Here is a 20,249-nt window from a genome sequence, read left to right as displayed (position 1 = left end):
GATAATCACCAGCCTAATGAATCTGCACTTGGCGCACTCCATTGTGCCCCATTCTGACCGTGCCAAAAAGGAAATTCACTGCAATTTGGTCCTTGACTAGGGGCTCTTGATTTTTAATTTCAGACAGTTGTTTCCGTCCCACATTCTGACTGTGTTGCTGTGTATGCATGCATCTCTAGGCTAAAGGCTTTGAGCTGAATTACTTGGAGAAAGTCCCGGAGGTGAAGGACACGGTTCATAAGCAGTCCCTGCTGCACCACGCCTGCTCCATCGTGGTGGAGAAGTTTCCAGACAGCACTGATCTCTACTCTGAAATAGGAGCTATCACCCGCTTGACCAAGGTAGTTTACTTTTTTAAAACTCATTCAACAATTTGTCCAAAATATTAGTTTGTCACTAGTAGCAGTAAGTGAAATGCCATGTCCACTGAAGAGAGTCCTCAACAATTCTGTGATATTTTTGTTAGGTGGACTTTGACCAGCTTCAAGACAATCTGGCCCAGATGGAGCGAAGGTGCAAAGCATCATGGGATCACCTCAAGGTCATCGCAAAACACGAGATGAAACCACCATTGAAGCAAAAAATGTCAGACTTCCTCAAAGATTGTGCAGAGAGAATCATTATTCTGAAGATTGTACATCGAAGAATACTCAACAGGTGACTTTTGTTACTTTTTGAAGCGTGTTTAAATTTTGTTTCCACCAAAGGATCTCTGTACAGTGATGTGATGTTTCTCTAAACATCTGCAGGTTTCATGCCTTTCTGCTGTTCCTGGGCCATCCGATATATGCGGTACGTGAGGTCAGCATTCATCGCTTTAGCAAGATCCTGAGTGAATTTGCCCTGGAGTATCGCACAACAAGAGAGCGCGTGCTACAGCAGAAACAGAAGAGGGCCAACCACCGAGAGAGGAATAAGACCAGGGGAAAACTGATAACAGATGTAAGTGCTCCTCACCACGAGCAAGGGTCGCACATACACTTTCTCCATTTCCTGATCCTCGTCTTTGTTTAGTTTGTACTTTCTCAATTCTATGAGACAATATGAGCAATCCCTGGACACTCGTTATAGCCATAATCTGGTTAAAGCGTCAAACGTGGTGTTTCTGAGAGACATGGCATACATTTGCAATTACATCAGCATAGTTCCTTGGTAATCACATGTATAGGTTACTGTAACAACAATCAGTGAGTTGTTTTTAGTGTATCTCATTTTGTAGCTGCAGTAGACTAAGAAAGGCCAGAGCAAACACCTCCCTGCATGATTAAAATCCCTTAAACCCGAGGAGTCTACTACTCAGAGCGGACTCCACAGCGAGCCTTGGCAGGGGCCCCTCTCGCTTCAAAAGGACCCTAATTCAATCACTGTGTGAAAATTCAAACCTTTGGATGTCCCTGAGAGAGAAATAACAAGGCCAACACCTTAAATGGATAGTTTGGAGTATTTGAAGTGAGTTGTATAAGGTATTTATCTACAGTCAGTGTATTACCTACAGCAGATACCTAGGTAGGTCAGCACACCAGAGTTTGGAGAAGCAGAGAAGAGAACCAGCATGGAAGCAAAGCAATGGACTGCTGTGAAGGGCTGCAGCAGTAAAATGTATTTTAGACACTTAAAAGAGACTCACCTATAAAAGCTATATAAGTTCAAGTGTATGCTAGAATATTTTGCAATGAGGAACTGAACTGTAAGTGAAACTTATCTGTACTGTTTTTGTCAATGAGGTCTGCTGGCTTTGAATGAAGAGCATAGATAAGTTTCACTTTCAGTTCACTTCCCCGTCAAAGAGTGCTGTCCTGATACACCTTCAAATATTCTGGACTATCACTTTAACCCCACTCTTACAAAAGCTATCCTTGCTCTGCCACAGATATAGAAATCTGACTATCAATAAGCCCAGGTAAAAACACAATGTCTTGTTTTTTGTACAAATAAGATATAATTAGCTTTAGATTTGGCAGATTTTGTTTTTTTTCCTTTTCGAACGGAGCCCAGCGAAGTGTTTTTCCCTGTTCCCAGTCTGAGTGCTAAACTAAGATAACCGGCTACTGGGTCCAGCTTCATATTTACTGTACAGGAATGAGACGGATTTCCCAAAATGTTGAACGTTTACAACCCAAATCAAGGATTACAGGCTTCTTTATGATTTGAGAAAATGCTACAACCTTTGTAGCAACCAATTAGATAAATCAGTAGTTTATCAATCTGAAAACCTAAAAACTGTTTCCTGAATATTTGTCACTTTGTATATAAACGTTTTCACTTGACACCAGCAGTATACTGTATTTACAACACACCTTTTGGCATTTTTTTCTTCCATTTCCTTTATCTCTGTAGAGTGAGGATGACGATGATAGTGAGGTAGGGGGGTGCCTTTGTGTGTAAACAAGTGCATGTGAACTGTCTATTGTGACTAACATTCAACCAGACTGTGCTGTCATAACTTTACAATAACAGGTGTATTTACCAGGATTAACAATGGACAAGTCATCAGTAAGACTGACAGGCTCTATGTGGGTGGATAACCTTACATGAATGAGGAAGCTTGACGGTTTTGACAAAGAGACAAAAGAGATGCCCGCATGATGTCAGCGAGAGTGAAAATCTCACTGGAGGAGTTGCAGCTACTTCCTGGTGTAAATGAATGGAACGCAAAAGGGAAGCTGTACTCTGCAAACTGGCATGTCTGCATTGTTGCAACAAACAGTCATGGGGATTTTTGTGTGTGTGTGTGTGTGTGTCACAGAATAAACAGCACTTTTAATGTCTATGTGAAACGTTCAACTCTTCGAAATGACTAATTGTTTTTAATTTAGGCTGGAAAGTGCTGTGCCAGAGAATAAACTGTATGAAGTTTCATATTTAACGCTTTTTTTTCCAAAATACTAAAAGTGCCAGAACAACGAGCTAAGTTTCACCGTCTCCTATTAATAAAATGTCAGAAATTCTAATCCTTTGTCCTCCCCCCTCCCACTCCAGAGTGGTAAATTTGGCGGTGCCCCATCAGACTCACAGGAGATTCAGCCTCAGGGTATCCAGTATGCTGAAGATGCAGCTGAACATGAGAACATGAAGGCCATACTAAAGAGCAGCTTGCAGGGCGGAGAGAGTGTGACGTCCACGGTGCCAGGCCTCCGTACACGCACCAGAGCCAGCAGCACCAGAGGTCAGTCTCATGAACATGTTATAGCCCCTACATAGCTTTTCATTATTACATCATCACCATCCATCCAGTACACTGCAATTTTACATTCTTTTGTGGCTATAGTTGTTCCAGGAGCGTAGCACAAGTACTTCAGTTGTATACTTACTGTAAGTAATCCTTCCTGAAAATGTTAAGTTCTTCATTCAGTAGGACTGGTATATGCAGGAATCCTGATCGTAAAACACCATAGCTACTTCAAGTTCTAACCGGTTACATCAGCGAAACACATTTAAAAAGTATTTGTATAGTATGTTATAAAAATGTCATAGTAAATGTCATAAAATAGCATGTTATAAAAATCTAATTTAAAAAGTATGTGTCTAGTATGTCTTAAAAAAGATATGAAAAAGCCATACTACTACTACTACTACTACAGTATAGTGAGAAACAAAAATGCATAGTAAAGCATGTTATGAAAAAGTCATAAAACCATAGTATTATATGCCATTGTTATAGTACAGTATGCCTTAAAAGAGTGTCATTGAAAACAGTCACAGTATAGTGAATTGTTGCCAGATGATAAATCATATTGACTTTTCCTGTTGCGGTGCAGGAGTTTCATATTTGTGATGTTTTTTAGTAAAAAGTCTCTGGAGACCAGATCAGGTCGACATTTCAATTTGTCCAATACTTGCTCAGCTGTACTCAGTTTTAGCTGTACAGCTTGTACTCTAAGTACTAAAAATGATGAATTGTTACAGCAACTGTTATAACATTATACCTTATCAACATTAGCATCTAGGCAGAATGTTAGCATGCTGATGTTAGCCTTGTTAACCTCACAGAACCGCTTAGAAGGCGGTAGTCTTGTTCTGTTAAACCTGCCCTATTATACAATGTGCCTGTTGTTTTCTTATTCGTTCTGACCTTACTGTTTTAGGGCGTGTTACCCCATGGTGCTCTGCCAGTGACGACCCGGTGAACTGCACAGATGATACAGCTGATGAGATCATGGAGAGGATTGTAAGGTCAGCCACTCAGGGGCCCAGCCAGCGGACGCAACCTCGGGAGAGGAGGCGGTCCCGAGCCAACCGAAAATCACGTGAGTCATGTCAACTATTGGCCAAGCGGCATCATTTATTATCATGCACAGATCCATATAATCACCTGCCTGTGAAAACACTGTAATAATTCACTTTTTGTTCTGGCTGCACAGTGAGGAGGACACTGAAGAATGGTTTGACAACAGAGGAGGCAAACGCTCTCGGCTTGTCCAGTGGTTCAGAGATGCAGGTGTGAGCTGGACATACTGTCAGGACGTCTCGAAGCCCTTTCACTGCCCCTCCAATGCCAAACTGGCAACTCACTCTGGCTTGGTACTAAAATTCCCTCACAGCTTCGATGAGTTGACCTCATCTTCATGCATCTGGTCCACATAGGCTTATCACAAGTGCTTCCTGAAGAGAGTGGATAAAAGGTTTTATTCATGAACTGATGGTCAGAGAGCAGAACCAGAACGTGCGTTCAAACCACCAAAATTTGCTATTGCTGGATAAACATCGATGACGTTCCCTCACAAGGTTAAATCACAATCATCCTTCGAACGTGACATTGCTTCCAAACACCCGTGAAAAAAGTGGGTTTGTCAAGGTGGAGGGCATCAAAACAGTTGGCAGTGCATTTGCTTCAATCTCAGTGGCCTTGACTGAATCCAAAGGGCATGAAGTGTGGTACAGGCACTACACTCACTGCTGCTTAGTTTTAGTGTCAGCCATGCAGCTTTAGAGACAAATAGAAAGAAATCTGTTGAATAGATGGCTTTGTGCAGAGGGTTATTCTGTTATTTACTACTGTGGTAGTTTTATGTTTCTTTTCATTTTGCTCAAGAAGGTGCTCAAATAAGGAACAATTGCACTGGATGTAAAAGTATGGTATCTGAAAATATACTCAACAGTTTAACCAGCAAATCAATAGTTGCACAGTTTGTCATGTCTCATCAAAGTGGACACATTCAAGCTATATGAACATCAAAAGCTTTGTCAAATGTCTGTTAGTTGACTGGATAAGAAATTTAGCAGAGACATATTTTGAAGATCACAGTCAACAGTCCAGTTATTGTGTGCGAGACTGGTGATACCACTCATTTCATAGTAATGCTCATCAACATTTTTAGCTTAAACAAATGTAGACAAGTGGCGTCATGCGCCCTATTCTCACCACTTGACTGAACAGTTTAAGGAAGGCAGGCACAGCGTTACAAGTGAGCAATCTTCAGAGATCAGTAGTTTCATTTTCTAAGAAACTATGAGCTGCACATCTCAGAGTGCCTTTCAGAGACATTTATTTATTAAGATCTTTTCAGGGACATATAATCAAGAAAATGTTACTACAGATGTGCAGTCTGTGAGGGGCGAGAGGATAATACTGCAGTGTACATCATTCAAGAGCTGTGATTTATTTTTAACCAGTGTTTTTAGACTTGTTCTGGCAAAAAAAATGCTTTTTCCATGTTATGTTTTGGATCAAATAGTATGTTATGAAGATAGCTTTAAAGTATTTATGACAATTTAGGATTGGTAATGCACATAAGCTGTATCGTGTTGCCTTACTGTAGAATATAGAAATGCATTGTTCCACTCTAGTCGCGATCTAGGTAAAATGTAGGAGTTAAAAATAGACCAGGCCAAATGAACATGTAGTTCAACTGGCATCACTGGAGATCTTAGTTTGTTATTCACATGGCGAGGAGCTTCATTCCCTAACTATGAATAAGAACATCGGGGGTTACATGATAATAAGTGATATGGACAAATATAATATCACCATTATCTGTTTTAAAACATGTAAATCTGTATTGTAGTGGACAAGACGGAGCCAACAGTTTAACTTCGGGATTTTGCAGGTCTGTTTTCGAACTGTTGATGAACTCATTGTGCTATTAATTTGGAATGGCCTTGGCTGTGTTTATAATAATCATTTCAGTTCATATCATGGCTAGATAAATCTATTCACTAGCAAATTCACACTGTGATGGAAAGATGGCCATTGAGAGAAACAAGAATTTCGGGCAACATTACGATAAAGCTACATAAAACCACACCAGCAGTATGTTTATTTTGTTTTGTTACGAATTAACTGAAAATTATTCAGCACCTTAGACTATGTGTAGCATGCAACTCTTCTAAGAACTGAAGTTATGGGGGAAGAGCTCATTGTGTTTCCCAGATTGTACTGTTTTTTTGTCAAAGACAGAATAGATGTGTAAAGTAATAGGGGGAATGCTGTAAAATGATGTACATGTCATGACAATGTCTTTATGATGTTTCTCTGTTTGTTTGTTTTTTTTTGCTCCGTGTGTAGAATAGTGTGTCATAGACTAAAAGCAGTATTCTAAATATAATTTAAGCAAACCAAGCCATGAATGGTTTTATGTGTCACCTCTGCTTGATACAAAAGGAGGTTCACTTAGGTTCTCAGAGCTGTAGGGTTTGTGGTATTAAACCTTTTTACTTCACAGACTGTAAAGTTAACAAACATGGTGAAACACTTATTGATGAAATTCACCTTTTAGTCCTGTGGCATCCCTTAGAAGCCTTTCATTGCACTCAGCATTTTCTTCTGCTAATTTAACATTAGCCCACCACACATTAGCTGCCTGTGCCATAACATCGCTGTGGAACTTGACACAAGTGCATTACAACCAAGGCTTCTATTGTGTCTATGCCCACGGCAAAAACACATGTATCTAATATAATAAAAAGGCTCATTAAAACCTCTTTTTTGACATTTCTTAACTATATCTTAAAAATAAGTTGTTTTGGAAAAATAAGTGTCAAATCTAACATGTTTGGGGAAGAAAAAGCAGCACACACAAACCATGCTTCAATTCACTTCATGTTCAAGAGCATAAGAGGTCAATGACAATCTTACCAAACTAGATTATCTGGGGTTTGCACATGGACATCAGACAGACCTCATTTGGTCTTGTTTAAAATTTCTATACGTCCACATGTGTTATGGATTATGGTGTGCTTTGAATAAACTGCAAAGACAACGATGAACAAGACAGCTACCCACAAAACGGTTGGAAATTATAACTGAGCATCAAAAAAGCACAAAAATCCTGCCTACAAAGTCTCAACAAATCCAGTATTAGTAAAAATAATAATAAAGTGATAAAAAGTAATATTATAGTATGTCAAAAAACGTTGTAAAAAAGTCATAGTATTGTATTTTGAAAAAAGTAATAGTATAGCATGTCGAAAAAAGTCGGGAAAAGGTAATATTATAGTATGTCGAAAAAAGTCATAGCATGTCGAAATCTTTTTTAAACAAGTCATAGTATTATATGTTGGAAAAAGTGGTACACATTCATAGTATTGTACATCGAAAAAAGTCATAGTATAGTATGTCAGAAAAGGTCATAAAAAAGCCATATTATATGTTGAAAAAAGTGATACAAATTGTCTTAGTCAGAATCAGAATCGTTTAATTGTCAAAACATGTTGCACATACAAGGAATTTTACATGGAGGAAAGTGTGTAACATTAAACAATCAACACAGTGCAAAATACAAGACATGATTTAAAAATAGAAACATATTGAAATTTACAATAAAATATTAAAAAAAGGTAAATAAACAAACAAATAAGAGTATATTAAAACGGGTATATTATTAAAGTGTCAAGTGTATATTAGTAGGGAAAGGAGTGAAAGGAGTGCAAGGGTGTTTGAGAAGAAATTGTCCTGGGAATGTAAGTGTGAGACTCATAGTATATATAGTATGTCAAAAAGGTCATAGTATAGGATGTCAGAAGAAAATCTGGAAAAATCATATCATAGTAGTTGAATTTCTTTCAACACAAGTCATAATATTGCATGTCAAAAAATAATCACAGTATAACATGTCGAAAAAAGTGATAAAAAGTAATATTATAGTATGTCGAAAAAAGTTCTGGAAAAGTCATAATATTGTATGTTGAAAAAAAGTCATAGTATAGCATGATTTAAAAAGTCATAGTTTAGAATTTACAAAAAATGAATAAAAAAGTCATAGTATAGTATGTCAAAAAAAGTTGTAAATTAGTCATAGTATTTTATTTCAAAAACATTAACAGTACAGCAATGTCAACAAGTCGTAAAAACGTCATAGTATTGTAAGTCAAAAAATTGTATTGTAATACTGACTTATATTGTAAAGAATGTCAAAAAAATGTCATAGTATAACATGTTAAAAGAAATACATAAAAAATGTAATAGTTTAGTTTCTTTAAAAAAGTCGTATTATAGTTAGTTGAAAAAAGAAATCTTTCATGGATACTTTATTGTCATCATGCAACACAGGTTTTCACAATGATATTCCAGTCCAAATCCATTTGCAACACAATAAAAACACAACAAACAATAAACAAACAGTAGTAATTTCCTGAGCAGTATTTGAACTTGCATCAGGAGCAATGCACACAACAGGAACAAAACAATACTCTGGACAATTTGGCACTCCTTTTAACATAAAACAATTGGAAAGCAGGGAATCACTGTCCTTGTGTGTTTGAACACCAAGCATCTTTGATGTAAACAGAGTCCATCTCCTTGCATCCCATCAGAATCTGGCGCTCTCCTGCATGTGGTCATGTGCAGCTTGATCCGGTATGGCACAATGGAGCTGGATCTCTGTACAAATGTAGACACTAAAGTCACTCACATCCTGTGGCCGGATTAGCCTGAAAATTGCTGCGACTGGACATTAGCCAGGATCAGATTGTGTGGTGAAATAGCCTCAGGTACCTTATGTAGCCTTAGGTAAACTCACTGTCACATGTCACAAAAAAAGAAAGAAAAAAGTCAAAGCATGTTGACAAAGTTAATAAAGAAGTCATAGCATATTATTTATTTTTAAAAACTTAAAAAAAACAGTATAGCACATCGAAAAATGTCATGGTCTAGTATATATAAAAATGTCAGTATGTCGAAAAAAGTCATGAAAATGTCTCAGTATAGTAATTCGTAAAAAGTCATGAAATAGTCACAGTATTGCATGTTGAAAAATGTCATACAACAGTCATACTATAGTATGTCCAAAAACGTTGAAGAAAAGTCATAGTGTGGTAATATTATACTATGACTATGGCTTCATTTTTCCGTCTGTGAACATAGAGCTGATGTGACTTGCCAAAAAGCTCCAGTTTTGTCTCATCTGTCCAAAGGACATTCTCCCAGAAGCTTTGTGGCTTGTCAATATGCATTTTGGCAAATTCCAGTTTCAAAAGTGGAGCTTTTTGCCAAGTCACATCAGCTCTATGTTCACAGACGCAAAAATATAAAAAACAAACACTGTACCTACTACTGTGAAACATGGAGGAGGCTCGGTTATGTTCTGGGGCTGCTTTGCGGTATCTGGCACAGGGTGTCTTGAATCTGTGCAGGGTACAATGGACTATTCTGAAGTGGCCTTCTATGAGCCCTGATCTAAATCCTATTGAACATCTGTGCAAGGAGCTGAAACATGCAGTCTGGAGAAGGCACCCTTCAAACCTGAGACAGCTGGAGCAGTTTGCTCACGAGGAGTGGGCCACAATACCTGTTGCAGAAGTCTCATAAGGTTAGTTTAGTACGTTTGAAAAGTCAAAATATAACGTCAATAAAAGTCACAAAAGTTACAGTGAAGTATGGCAGCAAAAGTTATTAAAAATAAAGTCAGTGTAGCACGTCATAAATAACAAATAAAAAAGTCAGTTATAAAAATGTCAAAATAAAGTCATTGTTTAGTATTCATATAATGCCATGTCCATCTATAGTTTATTTCACACTATGGACTATACTATAGCATGTCACAAACAATGTTTGTTGTAAACAGTTTAGTAAAGTAAGTCATACATAAAAAAAATCTTAGGAATTGTATTATGTCATAAAAAGCCTTAGTATAGTATGGATCCGATATGCACAGTAGCTGCATCCTGTTGCCTGTTCAGTTCATTAGACCTGGCCAAAATCAATGTGTAGTTCAACTGGCATTACTGGCCATCTCAGTTTGTCACTCTCAGTTTTCCCAGTTTAATTTTTTAACTACTGATGTGTTAGCAATTTGAAACAGCCTCGGCTAAATAAACAAATATCATTTCAGTTTACATCATGGCAAGGTAAATCTATCCACTGGCAAACTGTCACTGTGATGGAAAAGCATAAAATGAGTCTTCCAGATTATATGGATTTTTGTCAAAAACTAAGACAAATAAGATGCTGTGTAGGCTCATTAAAAAACATTATGACTATTTTTACAACATCTTTCAATTGTATGGTTTTTGCATAAATAAGTCTAAAAAAAGTAGACAAAATAAAACTTAAGCCTCTTTATTTTCAGTCCACACCACCCATGCTTCAAGTCACTTTATGTTCAAGAGCATATAGAGGTTGATGACAAGCTCACCAATATAGCTCATCTGGGGTTTACACATGGCCGTCATACAGACCTCACTTGGTCTTGTTTAAAATTCCTATACTTCCACAGGTGTTATGGATCTAAATGTGATTATGGTTTGCTTTTAATAAATTGCAGAGACATAACAACGAACAAGACAACTACCTACAAAAAAAAAAAAAAGGGGGGGGGGGGGGGGGGGGCGAAGGTCGGAGAATACAATTGAGCATCAAAAAAAGCACAAAAAATAAAAATCAGCTGAAACAGTCTCAGCAAATCCAGTGCAACCCAAGACATGTTCTGCTTTATTCTAGCTGATATCTAAAGACAAGGGCACATATTAAGAATTATATAATTTGTATATCCTGATCATAATTCAAATTTGTCAATATACATTTTCCCTGAACAATCATTTTTGCACAGTACCTTTGAATTGTATAGATAAATTACAAAATGGAGTATTCCCTTTCCACCAGACACGATTTACTTAGTAAAACCCCTGAATGACTGACCGGCAGAAAGCTCTTATGCAGTTAACATTTTATATTGCTACATTTTTAACAAAGATTAACAAAGGGACTTTCAGCTTTGCATATTTTCTTAGGTTTGTGGTTTGGTGTGCATCTGCAATTATGTCAAATTATTACTGAAATAGCACCAAAATACAGACGCCTGACTAGTTAAAGGCCAGGCAATATTTTAAAAGTGTTTTAGAAATAGTACATAGCAAGTGTGCAGTGCAGTTTAATCGTTAACCACAAAGTGATTTAGATTTATAAAATGGCAAAGAAGTAAACAACACTAACTGTATATTACCAGACACATAAAGCTGATCCTCAATCAACACGGACAAGTCGAACCTGACAGTGTCGACCACTGACTTGTCTTCTATCACAGGGTCACTGTTAGGATTTAATCTTCTGCAATGGATACAAGTAAACTCAGAGCTGTGTTCGGACACAGCTCAAGGTGACTGTTTGGTACAATTATATTCTTTTAGAGCTGGCTTGAGTTAAAAATGATAAAAAAAAAAAAAAGAAGACTACTTCCTTAATGCATACACATGATTCAGGTTGCCTTCCTTTTAAAAAATAGCTTTTGGGGATCAGTTCAGTTGGAGAAACAACTGAAGCTTGATGTTAGACTTCGTCTAAACAGCTTATATAAAAAAGGTATTCCCAAATTATAGCTCCTGTGAGGGAAATATGTATAAGTTTACATTTTAAAAAATACTTTTTTGTTTTTTTTGTTTCGTTTAAACCATAGTTACTCATGAAGTTATTTCAACATATAGCACCAGCTTGTAGATCGTGTCAAGCCTTGGGTTTGGTCTGAAGAGCAAATCTGTACTGCACTAAAATAGTGGAACCCAGACAGCAGTGAGACAAATTGACAAATCTTCAAAGAACTTAAAGTGCCACTCCAGTCCCACTCCAGCTTCCCAGAGTTCAGCTATCTCAACCTAACCACAGTACGCGTTTCCTATTTATGACAACTGGTGGGGAGCTTCAAGCATTTCCATGAGGAAAGTGTCAATAGGTGTGTCACCGATCAGCTTGAAAAAGAAAAGATGCTCCAAGCACTTCAAGCCAATGGATCGCAGTGCTGGCAGTCGAAGAAGAAGCTTTGCAAACCTGCAATGAGTAAAAAAAAAAAGAATCCATTAGTTGGACAAGATGAACGATTAAACAATCATGTTTGACGTTGACATTGTACATCGTCAAATGGATGCAGTAGAGTGAAAAACGAGAGGAGCTTGAGATAGTACATTTACCTTCCCTGCTGCTCTGGATATTTCTGTTTGCAGTAGGCTTCCAATGATGCATAGACCTTTTCTCTGAGGAGCTCCACCTCACCGGTGTTGGAGAGCCCCTTAGCATCTGCAAGAAAATATAGACAGTATATTCATCAGGTGTGAGATGCTTAACAATACATACTATTTTGTAAAAAAGCTTTTTTTCTTTTTTTAGATATCAGCGTTGCATAGAAACCTGGATTGAACAGGACGATGGCTCGGAGGCAGCCCAGCTCCGTTTTGTCCATTTGCATATCTCTCATTTTATTGACGAGCTCGGTAAGAACCCTAAATAATGACACAGTTTGGAAAAGGTTTCAGAGTGTAAAATACAACGAGCATAATGAGAAAATTACACTAATTTCAATGACTCAATCACAAAAGTGTAAAATTACCTGTCAAATATGGCGCCGACCTCTGCACTCTGCACGCTCTCCCTGTGTTAAATAAAAACAGTTATTACACAGACGCTACACATTTGTAAAAAATTAGACAAAAGGCATTAGTTGCAATATATTTTGGAGTATGCGGGCAGTTTTTCTTTTAGTCTCTATAAATGCACCTGTCGAAAATTGCGCCAACTCCTGCGCTGTGTGCACTGTCGCGCTGCAGCTCAGAGGCCAGGAGAGCTCCGTCCTTCAAACCAATGGAGCGATGGGAGAACGAGGCAATGAGGAGCTCATTCCACCCTGACAGATGAGACACAAGTAAACTGGTAAGTTATAATATCAGTCAAAACATTTCAGTGGTTCTTAAAGGTGAAACTACACCCACAATGAAAAGCGGTTTTAAAAGGGAGAAGTCTTTTGAGTTGTGCAAAATTCCACCCTGAGGTTGGAACCTGAACTCTGTCCATCATCGCGCCCCTGACCCATCAACAGAAGAAAGAACTCAACAATATTACCATCGCGTGGAGTTTTCACAAATGTTAATATTAAAGGTGCCTTGTAGTTGCTTTCTATCTTAGATTTGATGTAAAAGCAGCAAAAGGTTAACAAACAGGCTTTAACTAGGATTTAAATATTTCCTTGTGTTCTTACTTTTAACACTGTGTGGTTAATTTTAGAGTTTCGTTATTCATATGTGCAAATTAAATGTATTAAGAACTTCTGCACAGCACAATCTTTAGGGAAGCCCCCCCCCCCGGAACCCGGTTCTAAACGGGAACCGATAAGACCGGGTAGTAAAAAGCCGGAGTATCGATAAGGTTCTGCCATCGATATTTTAGAAGTTACGGAGTGAGATATCTGCGACTGTATTTTAAGGATATTCTAAACCGGTCTCAGACACACTAGCAGCTAAGAAGAAGACGACACAGGAGAGGGTGAACAAGTGTCATAGGACTGTTACCCAGTGTATTGTCCTGCAGCCCCTTTCAACAGTGGAATCAAAGGGATTTACGTAACGACTAATAAGTCTGTCAGTGTATATAGAGTTGTTTAATAGATAGATATTAATAAGGGGAGAAGCTGTGTTGTTTTGTTTAGCCCTTTGCTGTTAAGAATATTGTTGATTTTATATATTTGTTGATTTATTTACATTCGTTGTTGGCATTGAAATAGTGTAGTCTACAATAGTGAGTCATTTAAACATCACTGTTGCTCAAGAAATACTGTTTACATACAATAATAAAGCATGTCGATTATTTTCTAAATAATTGTCTTTTTCTTTCACAAAATAATCAAAAAGAACCAATAAGCAGTATCGATAAGAGTACTAGTGTCGATTCAATCCTAACGACACCATCCCTAAATATGTTAGATAGCGGTTCACGTGTATAAGAGCGCTTTATACGAAAAACATGAAAATAGAATATTTAAGCCAGTGGCCTTGGTATTTTTGATAATCTGCCTCTGATAAACTTGAAACGACATAACGCGGAGCTGATGGCCATGTTGAATTGGAAGCTGCAGTTTCAAATGGGTCACTCTTTTGCTCAATTGTACCTGCACGCAGGAGGATGACCTGGTCATCAAGGGGCAGTTCAGAGAAATGAGGGATTCTCTTTGCCCACTCCACCAAGGCAAACAGCTGTTTGTCCGCAGTCAGACAGATGTTGGTAACTGCATCATGGGGCTGAAACCAAACAATAGATCATGTTTTATAAGTTGCACATCCAAAACTTCCAGCAATAACAGTAAGCCAGTACATAAGAGCGTGTTTTTAATTAGGTTATTCTAATGACATGAGGCCCAAAGCCACCATACTTGTGCAAAACACAGTGCCTTCTATAAATCTATTGATTGCCGTGTTGTAACCACTCACCGAGTTGCCTGCAGAACCACCGTCAGAGTGAAGCTCGGTCTTCTGCTCGACGGCAGTTTCTGCCTCTAAAATCTTCTCGACGGGCATCTCCTCATTCACTCCGACACTGAACTCCAGCCCCTCTTCGCGCTCTCTGTTCCTTTGGCGCTCCTCCTGGACCGCTGCGTCAGACAAGACATAAGGAAACAGTGGTGGGGGGAGGGGGAGGGGGAGGGGGGGATACAAGGAATGAGATGATGATAAATACTGAAGAATGAATAAAATGAAAAGTGATGAATTTATGGGTTAAAGAGGGATATTATGCAAAATACCCTATCTCTTTGCAGGGTTTTTGCTGCACTAACAAAGTCAAATTCTCTGCCGTCTTGACAAAAATGATAATCATAACAGCAAAAATAGATTTGAATTCAGCGGATTGCTGTCAATTTAAACTGAAGTGTGGGCAATCTTTGGTACATTCCTCAATATTTCATTCTAATTCAGGGAGTTAAAATGTTTCTCAAAGTATCTTTGAACATTTTTCATTTCCATACTTGTTCTACTGTGTAGTACACTCACAATAACATAATTAATATCCATCATGACAAAAGACAGATGAATTTACTTCCATTATCAACAGAAGTAAAGTAACTGGCAGGTTGAAGTCGCATGCATGAGTTTGTTATTAACATGCCAGTTAGCTCACATGCATTACTTTAATGAAACAAAATCGAATACTAAAAATTGTTAAAGACAGAATAAGAATGCATCTAAAAATCTATTGTTTTTCCCACCCCACATGAAATGGCAGCATCACTCCAGAGTGGTGCTGTCTTAACAGCACAACTCTCAATGAGGACAACAGACACTAGCAGGTGAAGTTTGTTAAAAACTTAATGGCAGTAAAAAAAAAAAAAGAGAGAGAGATTGTATGTTGTCTAAAGCAACCCAAAAGGAGACTGTGATCTCAGTGAGGTGGAAGAACAGACACTGTTGTCTAATCCAATATATTCTGACTTCTCTCAATCAAATCAGGAAAAAAAACAACGGACCTGATGAACACTTATAATCTACCCATCTCACTAGCAGATCAGACACTGACCAAAGTGCAGCCATTACAAACTGACATGGTGATTTAACTGGTGGCAAAGCAGTGTACACACGTTACGTGCATGAAACTGGAGCTGCACAGACCTAGTGAAGAGGCAACGCCTCTCATAACACATGTATCTTTTACATAAGATACTTTAAACTGACCTTGTGGCCTGTGGCGGCCTTAACTAGACATCTTGTGCTGCTTCAACACCGATCGACTCCATCGGATTTAAAATACAGTTACACAGCAAAGAATGACTGCTGTCTTGGCTGCTTGCTTTACAGAGCAGTCTATCCTCACAAGGCACTAGGCCACAGCAATCCTCGCTCTCCATCACTTCTGGGGTACGTTTTCACACATGAATCTTCCAGGGGACAATTTTGCATGTCTAATACAACAGGCTAATTCTATAAGTAACATAAAAATACAATATCTTTAAGATTTCATGTCATACTCATCCATCCCTCATCTTTTCCATCTTCTTTTATCCACTTTACATGTTTGATCACTATTGAAAGATGGAGAAAGGGTAGAATAGGAGAAAATGAAGAGAAGAGATGGAGAGGGGTTAGTTATATAAACCAGCCCCAATACACTCGTCTCTACTCTTTATCTTATCTAATCAAGCATCCACCCTCACCTACGCCAGGAATAGTAGTGATCCAATATTACCTAATCAATTTAAGTGGGCGTCCTTTAGCATAATTAGTCATTCTAAGAAATCTAATTGACTGCCAATGTTTAAATGGTTCTAAAAATGTATATTAACTCTATGTTGCTGAAAACTCCAATGTATGTCACCTTTGTATAGTTGCATGTATGACAACTCGCGACAAAAACGTGTTGCTAAACCTTCAATAGCCAAACAGGCTCTCAAAATGAACTTTAATTTCTAATGCAACCCTGCTGCTTGCATACCTTCCCTCTTCATGCCCATGGCCAGGCACTTCTGGTAGCGGCAGTACTGGCAGCGATTGCGCTGGCGTTTGTCGACCAGGCACTCTTTGTTATCTCTGCAGGTATAGCTAAGGTCTTTGCGCACAGTTCGTTTGAAGAAACCTTTGCAACCCTCACAGCTGTACACTCCGTAGTGCTTGCCTGTAAATTACACAAATAAAAAAAAGAAGAAGGTAACGTTAAATGCTGTTGGGGGAGAAAAAAAAAATCAAGCAAAACACCAAAGTGAAGACAACAGCCTGACAAAACATTTTATATTTTATATATTAGCAACGGTGAGTGAGATCCATTTAGTTACAAATATTGAGGAAACACAGGCAAAAACATCTGACGGTAGGGTATTATCCACACTAGAAATTAAATAAAACTGTCTGCAGCTGATGTTTCACTACTGCTAATCCTGCCCTTAGCGCCCTCACTCACCAGAAGAGCGGTCTCCACAGATGACACACATGCGTTTCTGAGACAACATTATTCCAGGGCTGTGAGATGGCATAGGCCTCAGACCAAAGGGAGGCTTGATATCTTCAGAGCTGCTGATTGAGTGCATCCCTGATATAGGTGCTGAAGAAGAGATCTGTACCCACAAAGCAACCCAGAAAAATGACTTTGGTTATTTGTATGTCATATTAAATTACAACACTGCCTTCTGCATTATCCAAGTTTGCTAATTGCACTTTTGCCCATACACCAGTACCCTTCAACTACAGCAGATTAATCCCGTAAATGCAAGAATCAAGCCCACCATAACATGAATTCACAGACTGTTATGTCAGTCAGTTACCTGACTGTTGCTGATGGGTCCAAATCCTAGTGAGGGTGAGACCCCCGGGGAGTTAAGTGAGGAACTGATGACTGAGAAAGGAGAACCCAAGATGTTGGTTGGGCTGTTGGAGGCTGAACTGTTGGGTTGCTGTGAGGACATGGCTAGTAAGCTACCCAGTGTGGCGGAAGAGGTCCCGTCTGAAGGATATCAATCTGAGGGGGACACAAAAGGACAATATTAATTCTTCTGATAGAGCTTGTAGATAGCCTCTGCCTTTGCCGTAACTGGTAGTTTTACTTGTCAACTATTTTGTTAATCTATCAATAATTTAAGTCATATTTCAAGGATAGTTGCCCATCAGTCTCTGGCACAGAGGAGGACGTTTTCCTCTGTTTTGAATAATTAAATATATATATATTAAATATGTCTTTTAGACTGTTGGTCCGACTAAACAACACCTTAGACTTTAAGAAATTGTAATGGTATTTTTCGCTTTTTTCTGACATTTTATAGAAACATTCATATAACGTTACCAGTGAAAATAAGCGCGAGTCGTAGTCCTAGTTTCAGGACACAGTGACGTTAACTATCACATTTGCCCACGATTCACTTTCGTCAAGACATCTACCAAACTAAGAGCCTAAAACAAACCTGACACATATTAAATGACACGCACATACAGAGACGGGCTAATCGAATGCGGTTGGAACCATTTCTTAGCTAACGTTAGCTAAAAGGAAGCCCAGCATCCACATTGTTTTAAATGATGTGTCTTGTTGAAATTGGTCCAATTTGAGGAAAACACATTGAGATTTAGCGAGTGTAAGAATCCGTGTTCAACCCGAAGAAACCTTTAAGTACGCTACATCAACAACTGCTTACATTAGTCAGTGTTTGTTAGCTAGCTCCTGTGGCGTCGAAATAACGTTACACGTTTACTCAATGTTGCTAGCCATACGCAGTAACGTTGACATACTCGTTACTACGTGGAGAACGACATTAGCTTGTCGGTGTTACCCGCAAGAGCCCGTGATTAGTTTCATGAATTAGTACAATGCACGAGTGACCGTAACACATCGCCCAATAAGGTCCTACGTTTGCTTTTACCGTGAGCTAGCTAACGTTAGCATCAAACCATAAATGATCGAGCCCCCTAGCGACAGCTAACATTAGCTTTGGCATGCGTCTGTCTGGCGTATTTTGCATTCTGTAGCGTTTCGTAAAACTAAGAAATAATCATACCCAGTTAATGTTCAAGAAATGCGGCGCTTGTTTGCTCGATGGTCATCGAACAACATCAATAAATCGGCACGAATAGCGCAGTGGTTTCTGCGTACTTACTAGCTAAGATTAACGTTAGCCTGTTAGCTGCAATTACGGCTAACTTGGCTAATATAGCTAAGATTAGCGTAATGCTCGGTTCAGGGTGATCGTCTGAGGAAGCGGTTGATGACAAAACAGCTCATGGTCGTTTGAAGGTTGGAATTACTTACCAGACACACCTTCGACGCATTGTTGAAAACAACTTCACTGTACTCGTTGTAATCAGACCGAGCGACAACAGGCCGACACTTAGATCCAGTTTACTTCAACTTGACGCTGTTGTTGTTTACAGGCCATGGTGGCTCAGTGCCAGGATCCCTTGAGCCAAAATGTCTCATGGGACCACCCATAACAGCGCTGTCATATGACACTCCTGCAGCATATGCGCATCTTGATGTATTATGTGGACACGCTGATTGCTGTTGCGAAATAGTTAAACAAAAAAAAATAATTGTGAAAATAAAATTATAATTACTGTTTGCTATAACTTATATTGTTCTGAAATTCTGAAAAAAAACTACTCCACTACATGAAACATTCAGGAAGAAGTAATGGAAAATTACATGTAAAGTAAATACTCTGACACAAGATTCCTAAGTGGAAAACTCTCAGGTACCTAATTTTGTCAAAGCAGACCTTATCTGAGCAAACTCTTGGATAGCCACACCTAGAAGAAGGAATGTGTTTGCCTTTGACAGGAAGGGAATATACAGTATTGCACAACTTTTTTATGCTCCAGTGATTTGTAGGTTTTCACCATCTCAAGTATTTAACACAGTGTTCTTTTGTGTATTCGTTTGTGTCTTATCTTTGAACTTCCTTGTTTTCGGGGTGAAGAATGAGTTGTACATGTAATAGAGTTTGTATTTAGTTCCAACACTTTTTAAACCCCTGGGTACAGAAATATCCAACAATTTCTACTAAGCAGCATTTACTTTTTCTTTTTCTTTACACATGGTGAAATTATTTAAAATATTCTTTTTGTCAGCACAGTACAACTGGTTTCTATGAAAACATCTCTAGAGTTAGACGCAGCCTCCTGAAAAGTTTCCATTTTCCATTAAACGGAATCCAACAGACCCCAATATCACAATAATGTTTTTGTTTACTTAGATGGATTAATTTCACATTTGAATAAATAGACAAAAGAATTGAATATACATGTGAGTGTATATTCACACCCATTTATGGAATGAATATGATTACATGATCAGTGTAGTGATCATGGACACATGAACCACCAACCATATGACTCATTGTTAATGCTCTCCACCAACTGAGATATTTAGAATTATATGTGTTAAGTAACCCATGGTCATTTTTACATAACCTGACCTGATCAGTGATTTTAATCCAGTCCGGAGCATAAAATGTAATTATATTTTGTATGCAGATCAAAAGTAGTCCACTGTTTATTGTAGCTGTTTTGCAAGAGAGAAAGAATCTTGAGGAACAGCTTTGTCTGTAACTACTGAAGAGGTATCTCTTAACAAGCCAAGTGGCATT

At 38.4% G+C, this 20,249-nt stretch overlaps 2 protein-coding genes across 5 annotated transcripts in view; one reads left to right on the top strand and one right to left on the bottom strand.

The window, feature by feature from the left end:
• fhod3b (formin homology 2 domain containing 3b) overlaps positions 1–6,840 on the top strand; it is a 78,160-nt gene extending 71,320 nt beyond the window's left edge. For 2 of the 3 annotated variants that reach the window (XM_079165249.1, XM_079165247.1), the window contains 7 exons: positions 180–341; positions 467–657; positions 750–942; positions 2,338–2,361; positions 2,980–3,166; positions 4,086–4,247; positions 4,362–6,840. In XM_079165249.1, the coding sequence (XP_079021375.1) occupies positions 180–341; positions 467–657; positions 750–942; positions 2,338–2,361; positions 2,980–3,166; positions 4,086–4,247; positions 4,362–4,444 (1,002 nt within the window). In that variant the 3' untranslated portion in view covers positions 4,445–6,840. The remainder of the gene's footprint in view (positions 1–179; positions 342–466; positions 658–749; positions 943–2,337; positions 2,362–2,979; positions 3,167–4,085; positions 4,248–4,361) is intronic. The other variant, XM_079165248.1, reaches the window with a different exon arrangement.
• A 3,639-nt stretch (positions 6,841–10,479) lies between these two features.
• On the bottom strand, positions 10,480–19,094 carry LOC306699840 (retinoic acid receptor RXR-beta-A-like). 2 transcript variants are annotated; one of them, XM_079164608.1, is made up of 12 exons: positions 18,914–19,094; positions 17,439–17,632; positions 17,078–17,231; positions 16,616–16,795; positions 16,152–16,205; positions 14,623–14,783; positions 14,304–14,433; positions 12,920–13,046; positions 12,753–12,794; positions 12,554–12,645; positions 12,337–12,442; positions 10,480–12,196 (listed from the first exon to the last, which is right to left on the bottom strand). In XM_079164608.1, the coding sequence occupies exons 2-12, from the start codon at positions 17,577–17,579 to the stop codon at positions 12,049–12,051; spliced, it is 1,335 nt and encodes a 444-aa protein (XP_079020734.1). In that variant the 5' UTR covers positions 17,580–17,632; positions 18,914–19,094; the 3' UTR covers positions 10,480–12,048. The 2 variants fall into 2 exon arrangements, with proteins under 2 accessions (XP_079020734.1, XP_079020735.1); XM_079164609.1 differs by lacking the exon at positions 16,152–16,205 and having other exon boundaries at positions 18,914–19,093.
• Positions 19,095–20,249: the final 1,155 nt, after the last annotated feature.

This window comes from Pholis gunnellus, assembly GCF_910591455.1.
Source record: "Pholis gunnellus genome assembly, chromosome: 8".
Taxonomy (NCBI): Eukaryota; Metazoa; Chordata; class Actinopteri; order Perciformes; family Pholidae; genus Pholis; species Pholis gunnellus.
The sequence above is the reverse complement of the archived record's forward strand: the minus strand, read 5'-3'. Positions and strand labels throughout refer to the sequence as shown.